This window comes from Oncorhynchus gorbuscha, unplaced genomic scaffold (genome assembly GCF_021184085.1).
Source record: "Oncorhynchus gorbuscha isolate QuinsamMale2020 ecotype Even-year unplaced genomic scaffold, OgorEven_v1.0 Un_scaffold_5206, whole genome shotgun sequence".
NCBI classification, from domain to species: Eukaryota; Metazoa; Chordata; class Actinopteri; order Salmoniformes; family Salmonidae; genus Oncorhynchus; species Oncorhynchus gorbuscha.
In genome coordinates this window covers 1,479-12,500 of record NW_025749062.1, presented here as the reverse complement: position 1 = coordinate 12,500, position 11,022 = coordinate 1,479, and the positions used below count along the sequence as shown (strand labels likewise).

At 42.0% G+C, this 11,022-nt stretch overlaps 1 protein-coding gene across 1 annotated transcript in view; it reads right to left on the bottom strand.

Moving 5' to 3' along the window:
* LOC124028995 (receptor for retinol uptake stra6-like) overlaps positions 1-9,897 on the bottom strand; it is a gene marked incomplete at both ends in the record, with an annotated part of 24,280 nt that extends 14,383 nt beyond the window's left edge. Inside the window, 3 exons of the mRNA XM_046340871.1 lie at positions 1,947-2,008; positions 2,125-2,201; positions 9,827-9,897. Of these exons, the coding sequence (XP_046196827.1) occupies positions 1,947-2,008; positions 2,125-2,201; positions 9,827-9,897 (210 nt within the window). The remainder of the gene's footprint in view (positions 1-1,946; positions 2,009-2,124; positions 2,202-9,826) is intronic.
* Positions 9,898-11,022: the final 1,125 nt, after the last annotated feature.

Sequence of the window (11,022 nt, the reverse complement as noted above, 5' to 3'; positions counted from 1 at the left end):
TCCCCAGTCCACCTGGCCATGCTCCTGCTCCAGTTTCAACTGTTCTGCCTTACTATTATTCAACCATGCTGGTCATTTATGAACATTTGAACATCTTGGCCACGTTCTGTTATAATCTCCACTCCGGCACAGCCGGAAGAGGACTGGCCACCCCACATATGCTCTCTCTAATTCTCTCTTTCTTTCTCTCTCTCGGAGGACCTGAGCCCTAGGACCGTGCCCCAGGACTACCTGACATGATGGCTCCTTGCTGTCCCCAGTCCACCTGACTGTGCTGCTGCTCCAGTTTCAACTGTTCTGCCTTATTATTATTTGACCATGCTGGTCATTTATGAACATTTGAACATCTTGGTCATGTTCTGTTATAATCTCTACCCGGCACAGCCAGAAGAGGACTGGCCACCCCACATAGCCCGGTTCCTCTCTAGGTTTCTTCCTAGGTTTTGGCCTTTCTAGGGAGTTTTTCCTAGCCACCGTGCTTTTACACCTGCATTGTTTGCTGTTTGGGGTTTTAGGCTGGGTTTCTGTACAGCACTTTGAGATATCAGCTGACGTACGAAGGGCTATATAAATAAATTTGATTTGATTTGATTTGATTTGATTTGATTTGATTTTAATCTGATAGACTACTAGATTTGTACCTATCATAATCATCTGATAGACTACTAGATTAGTATTTATCATAATAATCTGAAAGACTACTAGATTAGTACCTGTACAGTACCAATCATAATAATCTGATAGACTACTAAATTAGGTTAGACTAATAAAATACTACTAAATTGATTCAGTTTAAAATAATAAAATCCTAACAAAATGATGTAAATTAGTAATACAATTATGTAGGTTAGACTAGTAAAATGATGTAGGTTAGAATAGTAAAATGATGTAGGTTAGAATAGTAAAATGATGTAGGTTAGAATAGTAAAATGATGTAGGTTAGACAAAAAAATTGATGTAGGTTAGACTAATACAATGATGTAGATTAGATTTATAATATGATGTAGGTTAGGCTAATACATGATGTAGATTAGGGTAATAAATTATATAGGTTAGACTAATACAATGATGTAGGTTAGACTAATACAATATCGTAGGTTAGACTAATACAATGACGTAGGTTAAACTAATACAATGACGTAGGTTAGACTAATACAATGATGTTGGTTAGTTTTATGCAGTGATGTAGGTTAGTTTTATACAATGATGTAGGTCAGACTAATGCAATTATGTAGGTTAGACTAATACAATGATGTAGGTTAGTTTTGTACAATGATGTAGGTTAGACAAATACAAGGATGTAGGTTAGTTTTATACAATGATATAGCTCAGACTAATGCAATGATGTAGGTTAGTTTTATACAATGATATAGCTCAGACTAATGCAATGATGTAGGTTAGTTTTATACAATGATATAGCTCAGACTAATGCAATGATGTAGGTTAGTTTTATACAATGATGTAGCTCAGACTAATGCAATGACGTAGGTTAAACTAATACAATGATGTAGGTTAGACTAATACAATGACGTAGGTTAGACTAATACAATGATGTAGGTTAGACTAATACAATGCTGTAGGTTAGACTAATACAATGATGTAGGCTAGACTAATACAATGATGTAGGCTAGACTAATACAATGCTGTAGGTTAGACTAATACAATGATGTAGGCTAGACTAATACAATGATGTAGGCTAGACTAATACAATGCTGTAGGTTAGACTAATACAATGATGTAGGCTAGACTAATACAATGATGTAGGCTAGACTAATACAATGATGTAGGCTAGACTAATACAATGATGTAGGCTAGACTAATACAATGATGTAGGCTAGACTAATACAATGATGTAGGCTAGACTAATACAATGATGTAGGTTAGACTAATACAATGCTGTAGGTTAGACTAATACAATGATGTAGGTTAGGGTAACACATTAGTACCTGGTAAAGAGCGGTAAATGACACTACTCCAGATATCGCCAGCTTCAGGGGAAACCGGAAAACTGGTGGTGAAAAGAAAGGAAATTCAGTTGCAGGAATTAGACAGTAAATGTAGGCTGCTAATACATTATATACAGATGTAGTTATAGTATATATATATATATATATATATAGTTACCTTCCTCTGGTATGTAGATGTAGGACTTCACAGCATCAGTTATCCTCTCCACCAGTGTGGGCTTCTCTGTGCTTGTACTGAGGGAAGGGACAGACAGGTTACTTACACTGAGCGTACAAAACATTCATTAAGAACACCTTCCTGATATTGAGTTGAACAACCTCAATTAGTACTGGACATGGACTGTACAAGGTGTCGAAAGCATTCCACAGGGATGCTGGTCCATGTTGACTCTACAAGGTGTTGAAAGCGTTCCACAGGGATGCTGGCCCATGTTGACTCTAATACTTCCCACAGTTGTGTCAAGTTGGCTGGATGTCCTTTGGATGGTGGACCATTCCTGATACACACAGGAAACTGTTGAGTGTGAAAAACCCAGCAGCTTTGCAGATCTTGACCCAAACTGGTGCACCTGGCACCTACTACCATACTCCATTCAAAGGCTCTTAAATATTTTGTCTTGGCCAATCATCCTTTGAAAATTATAGATACACAATCCATGTCTCAATTGTCTCAAGGCTTAAAAATACTTCTTTAACCAAAGGGGTGAACGTTTGGGTTTTGGACCGCTGATTAAAATAACTAATAATAATAATAAATAATAATCATCTTTAATAATTTGTATAATTACCCCTGGGGGGCGAGAGGAGGAGGCGCTGCCGCCGCACCAGACCCCTGTGTAATGTATGGGATAAAAACAAAATGTGCACCTCTTGGGGTAAAGAGCACCGAGTTTGGGAAATGCTGTCTTAATGTTTTGCATACTCAGTGTATATGAGTCTTTGGTTGCGTTTACGCAGGCACAGCTGATCTGATTGGACAAGGACCAATTTGTGAAAAAAATATTCAAATTGGGAAAGACAGAGTGAGAGTCGAAACACCTGGTCCAGGACAAGTGAACAGGTCAGAGTTCGAAAGCCACAGGCAGAACAGCAGAAACTGGATCAGCAGCACGACCAGGTGGACTGGGGACGGGGACAGCCAGGAGTCCTCAGGTCAGGTGGTTTGCAATATTAGTGTTTAATATGATTTTTGAATGACATCATCTCTGTACACAATTATCTGTAAGGTCCAGTGGTGTAAAATACTTAAGTAAAAATACTTTCAATTCGTTTTCTGTACTTTAATATTTATATTTTTTAACAACTTTTACTCCACTACATTCCTAAAGAACATAATGTAATTTTTATTCCATACATTGTGAATTAAACAGGACAGAAACATGGTCCAATTCACACACTAAACAGAGAACATCCCTGGTCATCCCTTCTAGCCTCTGATCTGGAGGACTCACTAAACAGAGAACATCCCTGGTCATCCCTACTGCCTCTGATCTGGAGGACTCACTAAACAGAGAACATCCCTGGTCATCCCTACTGCCTCTGATCTGGAGGACTCACTAAACAGAGAACATCCCTGGTCATCCCTACTGCCTCTGATCTGGAGGACTCACTAAACAGAGAACATCCCTGGTCATCCCTACTGCCTTTGATCTGAGGACTCAGCCTAAACAGAGAATGATCTGGTCATCCCTACTGTCTGATCTGGAGCACCATCAAACAGGAGAACATCCCTGGTCATCCCTTACTGCCTCTGATCTGGAGGACTCACTAAACAGAGAATATCCTGGTCATCCCTACTACCTCTGATCTGGAGGACTCACTAAACAGAGAACATCCCTGGTCATCCCTACTGCCTCTGATCTGGAGGACTCACTAAACAGAGAACATCCCTGGTCATCCCTACTGCCTCTGATCTGGAGGACTCACTAAACAGAGAACATCCCTGGTCATCTACTGCCTCTGATCTGGTAGACTCACTAAACAGAGAACATCCCTGGTCATCCCTACTGCCTCTGATCTGGAGGACTCACTAAACAGAGAACATCCCTGGTCATCCCTACTGCCTTTGATCTGGAGGACTCACTAAACAGAGAACATCCCTGGTCATCTACTGCCTCTGATCTGGTGCACTCACTAAACAGAGAACATCCCTGGTCATCTACTGCCTCTGATCTGGAGGACTCACTAAACAGAGAACATCCCTGGTCATCTACTGCCTCTGATCTGGAGGACTCACTAAACAGAGAACATCCCTGGTCGTCCCTACTGCCTCTGATCTGGAGGACTCACTAAACAGAGAACATCCCTGGTCATCCCTACTGCCTCTGATCTGGAGGACTCACTAAACAGAGAACATCCCTGGTCATCCCTACTGCCTCTGATCTGGAGGACTCACTAAACAGAGAACATCCCTGGTCATCCCTACTGCCTCTGATCTGGAGGACTCACTAAACAGAGAACATCCCTGGTCATCTATTGCCTCTGATCTGGCGGATTCACTAAACAGAGAACATCCCTGGTCATCCCTACTGCCTCTGATCTGGAGGACTCACTAAACAGAGAACATCCCTGGTCATCCCTACTGCCTCTGATCTGGAGGACTCACTAAACAGAGAACATCCCTGGTCATCTATTGCCTCTGATCTGGCGGATTCACTAAACAGAGAACATCCCTGGTCATCTATTGCCTCTGATCTGGAGGACTCACTAAACAGAGAACATCCCTGGTCATCTATTGCCTCTGATCTGGCGGATTCACTAAACAGAGAACATCCCTGGTCATCCCTACTGCCTCTGATCTGGAGGACTCACTAAACACAAATGTTTAGTTTGTAAATTATGTCTGAGTGTTGTTGTGTGCCCCTGGCTATCCATAAATATATTTTATAAACCGTTTGCTTAAGAAATGTGAAAAGTTACCTTTGATGCTTAAGTATATTCAAAACCGAAAACTTTGACTTTAAGTAGTATTTACCTGGTTAACTTTAATTTTTACTGTCATTTTCTATTGTATCTTTACTTTTACTCAAGTATGACAATTGAGGGCTTTTTCCACCACTGGTGAGGTCCCTCTGTTCCCCTCTGTATTTCAAACACAGATTCAACCACAGAGGTTTTCCAATACCTCGTAAAAAGAAGGGTCCCTATTGGTAGATGTGTAAAAAAAAAGCTGACATTGAATATCCCTTTGATCATGGTGAAGTTAATAATTTACACTATGGATGGTGTATCAATACACCCAGTCACTACAAAGATATAGGCGTCCTTGTCATGTTTTGTCATTTATTATCATGTCTTGTCCCTGTGCTTCCCATTCTGTTCGTTTCCCCCTGCTGGTCTTATTAGGTTCGTTCCCTCTTTCTATCCCTCTCTCTCCCCCTCCCTCTCTCACTCTCTCGCTCTCTCTTCTCTCTATCGTTCCGTTCCTGCTCCCAGCTGTTCCTATTCCCCTAATCATCATTTAGTCTTCCCACACCTGTTCCCGATCCTTTTCCCTGATTAGAGTCCCTATTTCTCTCCTTGTTATTCGTTTCTGCCCTGTCGGTTCCTTGTCTAGAATTCACCGTGCTGTGTTTGTGTATCGCCCTGTCGTGTCGTGTTTTCCTCAGATGCTGCGTGGTGAGCAGGTGTCTGAGTCTGTCTGGTTCAAGTGCCTTCCCGAGGCAACCTGCTGTTCACCTGCTGTTCAAGATCGAGTCTCCAGTTTGTCCTCGTCATTTCGAGTGAAAGTTGTGTTTTTTGATTGTATTTACTTTACTGGATTAAAGACTCTGTTTTCGCCAAGTCGCTTTTGGGTCCTCTTTCACCTGCATAACAGTCCTTCCTAACTCAGTTGCCAGAGAGGAGTGAAACTGCACAGGGATTTCACCATGAGGCCAATCATGACTTTAAAACAGTAACAGAGTTTAATGGTAGGAGAAAACTGATGGAGCAAATACATTGTAGTTACTCCACAATACTAACCTAATTGACAGACTGAAAAGAAGGAAGCCTGTACAGAATAAAACATATTGCAAAACATATCCTGTTTGCAACAAGGCACTAAAGTAATACTGCAAAACATGCATCCTGTTTGCAACAAGGCACTAAAGTAATACTGCAAAACATGCATCCTGTTTGCAACAAGGCATTAATAGTAATACTGGTAAAACATGGCATCCTGTTTGCAACAAGGCATTAATAAAGTAATACTGCAAACATGCATCCTGTTTGCAACAAGGCATTAATAAAGTAATACTGCAAACATGCATCCTGTTTGCAACAAGGCACTAAAGTAATACTGCAAAAACATGCATCCTGTTTGCAACAAGGCACTAAAGTAATACTGCAAAACATGCATCCTGTTTGCAACAAGGCACTAAAGTAATACTGCAAAACATGCATCCTGTTTGCAACAAGGCACTAAAGTAATACTGCAAACATGCATCCTGTTTGCAACCTGTAATACTGCAAAACATGCATCCTGTTTGCAACAAGGCATTAATAAAGCAATACTGCAAAACATGCATCCTGTTTGCAACAAGCATTAATAAAGTAATACTGCAAACATGCATCCTGTTTGCAACAAGGCACTAAAGTAATACTGCAAAACATGCATCCTGTTTGCAACAAGGCACTAATAAAGTAATACTGCAAAACATGCATCCTGTTTGCAACAAGGCATTAATAAAGTAATACTGCAAAACATGCATCCTGTTTGCAACAAGGCATTAATAAAGTAATACTGCAAAACATGCATCCTGTTTGCAACAAGGCACGAAAGCAATACTGCAAAACATGCATCCTGTCGGTAACAAGGCATTAATAAAGTAATACTGCAAAACATGCATCCTGTTTGCAACAAGGCATTAATAAAGTAATACTGCAAAAACATGCATTAATAAAGTAATACTGCAAAACATACATCCTGTTTGCAACAAGGCATTAATAAAGTAATACTGCAAAACATACATCCTGTTTGCAACAAGGCATTAATAAAGTAATACTGCAACACATGTGTCAAGAAATTCACTTTTTGTCCTGAATACAAAGTGTTATGTTTGGGGCAAATCCAATAAAGGACATTACCCAGTACAACTCTCCTTTTTTCAAGCATAGTGGTGGCTGCATCATGTGGTGGGTATGATTGTAATCGTTAAGGACTGTGGAGTTTTTCAGGATAAAAAAGAAACAGAATTGAGCTAAGCACAGGCAAAATCCTAGATGAAAACCTGGTTCAGTCGGCTTATCAACAGACATTTGGATATGAATAAACCTTTCAGCAGGACAATACCTTAAACACAAGGCCAAATTACCCAGAAAGACTCACAGCTGTAATCACTGCCAAAGGTGCATCTGCAAAGTTTTGACCCAGGGATGTGAATACTTATGAAAATTAGACATTTCTGTATTTAATTTTTAATTTCCAATGAATGTGCAAAAATACAAATATAAATATGTTTCACTTTGTCATTATGGGATATTGCGTGTATATTGTTGAAAATAATAATATTCAATACATTTTGAATTCAGGGTGTAACAAAAAGAGAATGTAGAATAAGTCAAGGCGTGTGAATACTTTCTGAAAGCTCTGTACTGATTGTGTTTTTAAATGCTTTTTAGATCAAATACAATAATGTAACATGCTCTGTGTATGGATTATATCATGACCCATGTCCATACAGGACACATATTGTTCCTATGTAACTGTATATCATGACCCATGTCCGTACAGGACACATATTGTTCCTATGTAACTGTATATCATGACCCATGTCCGTACAGGACACATATTGTTCCTATGTAACTGTATATCATGACCCATGTCCGTACAGGACACATTGTTCCTATGTAACTGTATATCATGACCCATGTCCGTACAGGACACATATTGTTCCTATGTAACTGCCACATAATCTTCCTACTGTATGATCATATCTCCCTGTGTGGTCACTTCCTGGTAAAGCCCACTAGGTTTCCAGCCAGTAGGAAATACGGTATCTCCTGTGGGTCACAATGAGGCCAACAGAAAAACTATACAACAACCTTTACACTCCTCCTTTCCTCTTTCCTTTCCCCTCCCCCTCCTGCATCTTATCCTCCTCTCCTCCTCTCCTCCTCCTGTCCTCCTATCCTCATCGCCTCCTGTCCTCTTATCCTCATCTCCTTCTGTCCTCTTTCCCCCTCTCCTCGTATCCTCCTCTCCTCCTCTCCCTCCTGTCCTCTTTCCCCCTCTCCTCGTATCCTCTCCTCCTCCTCTCCTCCTGTCCTCTTATCCTCGTATCCTCCTGTCCTCCTGTCCTCTTATCCTCCTCTCCTCCTGTCCTCTTATCCTCATCTCCTTCTGTCCTCTTTCCCCCTCTCCTCGTATCCTCCTCTCCTCCTGTCCTCTTATCCTCATCTCCTTCTGTCCGCTTTCCCCCTCTCCTCGTATCCTCCTCTCCTCCTGTCCTCTTATCCTCATCTCCTTCTGTCCTCTTTCCCCTCTCCTCGTATCCTCCTCTCCTGCTGTCCTCTTATCCTCATCTCCTTCTGTCCTCTTTCCCCCTCTCCTCGTATCCTCCTCTCCTCCTGTCCTCTTATCCTCATCTCCTTCTGTCCTCTTTCCCTCTCTCTCGTATCCTCCTCTCCTCCTGTCCTCTTATCCTCATCTCCTTCTGTCCTCTTTCCCCTCTCCTCGTATCCTCCTCTCCTTCTCCTTCTCCTGTCCTCCTGTCCTCCTGTCCTCTTTTCCTCCTCTCCTTCTCCTGTCCTCTTTTCCTCCTCTCCTTCTCCTGTCCTCTTTTCCTCCTCTCCTTCCCCTGTCCTCTTTTCCTTTTCTCATTGCATGTTTTGCAATATTTTTTATTCTGTACAGGCTTCCTTCTTTTCAGTCTGTCAATTAGGTAAGTGGATCAACAACATTCAAAGTGGGACTTTTCCTTTATGTGGAGATGTTTCAGTGAGAATATTGTGAGAATGTTCCATGGAATGACTCTGGAAAGAACGTTCTATTCTAGAATGCTCCATGGAATGACTGTGGAAAGAACGCTCTATTCTAGAATGCTCCGTGGAATGACTCTGGAAAGAACTCTATATTCTAGAATGCTCCATGGAATGGCTCTGGAAAGAACGCTCTATTTTAGAATGCTCCATGGAATGACTCTGGAAACAACTCTCTATTCTAGAATGCTCCATGGAATGACTCTGGAAAGAACTCTATTCTAGAATTCTCCATGGAATGACTCTGGAAAGGACTCTCTATTCTAGAATGCTCCATGGAATGACTCTGGAAAGAACTCTCTATTCTAGAATGCTCCAAGGAATGACTCTGGAAATAACTCTATTCTAGAATTCTCCATGGAATGACTCTGGAAAGGACTCTCTATTCTAGAATGCTCCATGAAATGAATTATGAAAGAACTCTCTATTCTAGAATGCTCCATGGAATGACTCTGGAAAGGACTCTCTATTCTAGAATGTTCCATGGAATGACTCTGGAAAGAACTCTCTATTCTAGAACATGCATGTGCATGGTTTCTGGCCAAGATGGGTTACTATAATGGATATTCATGTTATGTGCATTGTGTCTGGCTATTCTGAGCTCCATTGGAAAAAGGACTATCTGATATTAAAAGCAAATCAGCTCGAATAATGTTCCTCTTTCTAAACTGGGTTGGAGGGTGAAACCCCTGCTTGTTCCAACAAGTAATTTGCATGCTATTTATGAAGGTGATTTTCCTGCCAGTTACTGAAGGCATTCATAATCCTCACCCTGTCTGTTGGCAGCAGTGGCTAGCTTCCTGGCCAGGAACACTCTGCTTCAAGAGATGTCATAGCTCATTGCATATCAGGAGGATGTTTGAGACAGGGGAGGATGGGAACAAAGCAATGATTCTGACCTGGTTTTGGAAGGCTTCTTCTTCTTTAGTATATTCTTGACGTAGTCATTGTAGTAGCTGCTGCTCAGGTCCTGTAGTAATAAAACACAGGATGTGGGGAAAATGTGACAGTTTGAAAAATGTCTGTATTCATTTATCTACTGTAAATCTTATCAGGGTTGGAGTCAATTCTACGACCGCAAGGCCAGTCTGAATCTGTTTGGCCAATCAGCTGTCACGACCGCAAGGCCAGTCTGAATCTGTTTGGCCAATCAGCTGTCACGACCGCAAGGCCAGTCTGAGATGATCACCATAATGAACAGCAGCATTGTTGCTACCTCTGTGGGAACTACAGCTACATAACACAATAACCTGTCATTCATAACCTGATCAGTGGCACCTAAACCAATTACCTCAGAGCAGATTACTACAATTACTGGTCTACCTGTGTGGATACCTAATCCTCTGGTCTACCTGTGTGGATACCTAGCCTCTGGTCTACCTGTGTGGATACCTAGCCTCTGGTCTACCTGTGTGGATACCTAATCCTCTGGTCTACCTGTGTGGATACCTAGCCTCTGGCCTACCTGTGTGGATACCTAGCCTCTGGTCTACCTGTGTGGATACCTAGCCTCTGGTCTACCTGTGTGGATACCTAGCCTCTGGTCTACCTGTGTGGATACCTAATCCTCTGGTCTACCTGTGTGGATACCTAATCCTCTGGTCTACCTGTGTGGATACCTAGCCTCTGGTCTACCTGTGTGGATACCTAATCCTCTGGTCTACCTGTGTGGATACCTAGCCTCTGGCCTACCTGTGTGGATACCTAGCCTCTGGTCTACCTGTGTGGATACCTAGCCTCTGGTCTACCTGTGTGGATACCTAATCCTCTGGTCTACCTGTGTGGATACCTAGCCTCTGGTCTACCTGTGTGGATACCTAGCCTCTGGCCTACCTGTGTGGATACCTAGCCTCTGGTCTACCTGTGTGGATACCTAGCCTCTGGTCTACCTGTGTGGATACCTAGCCTCTGGCCTACCTGTGTGGATACCTAATCCTCTGGCCTACCTGTGTGGATACCTAGCCTCTGGTCTACCTGTGTGGATACCTAATCCTCTGGCCTACCTGTGTGGATACCTAATCCTCTGGCCTACCTGTGTGGATACCTAGCCTCTGGTCTACCTGTGTGGATACCTAATCCTCTGGTCTACCTGTGT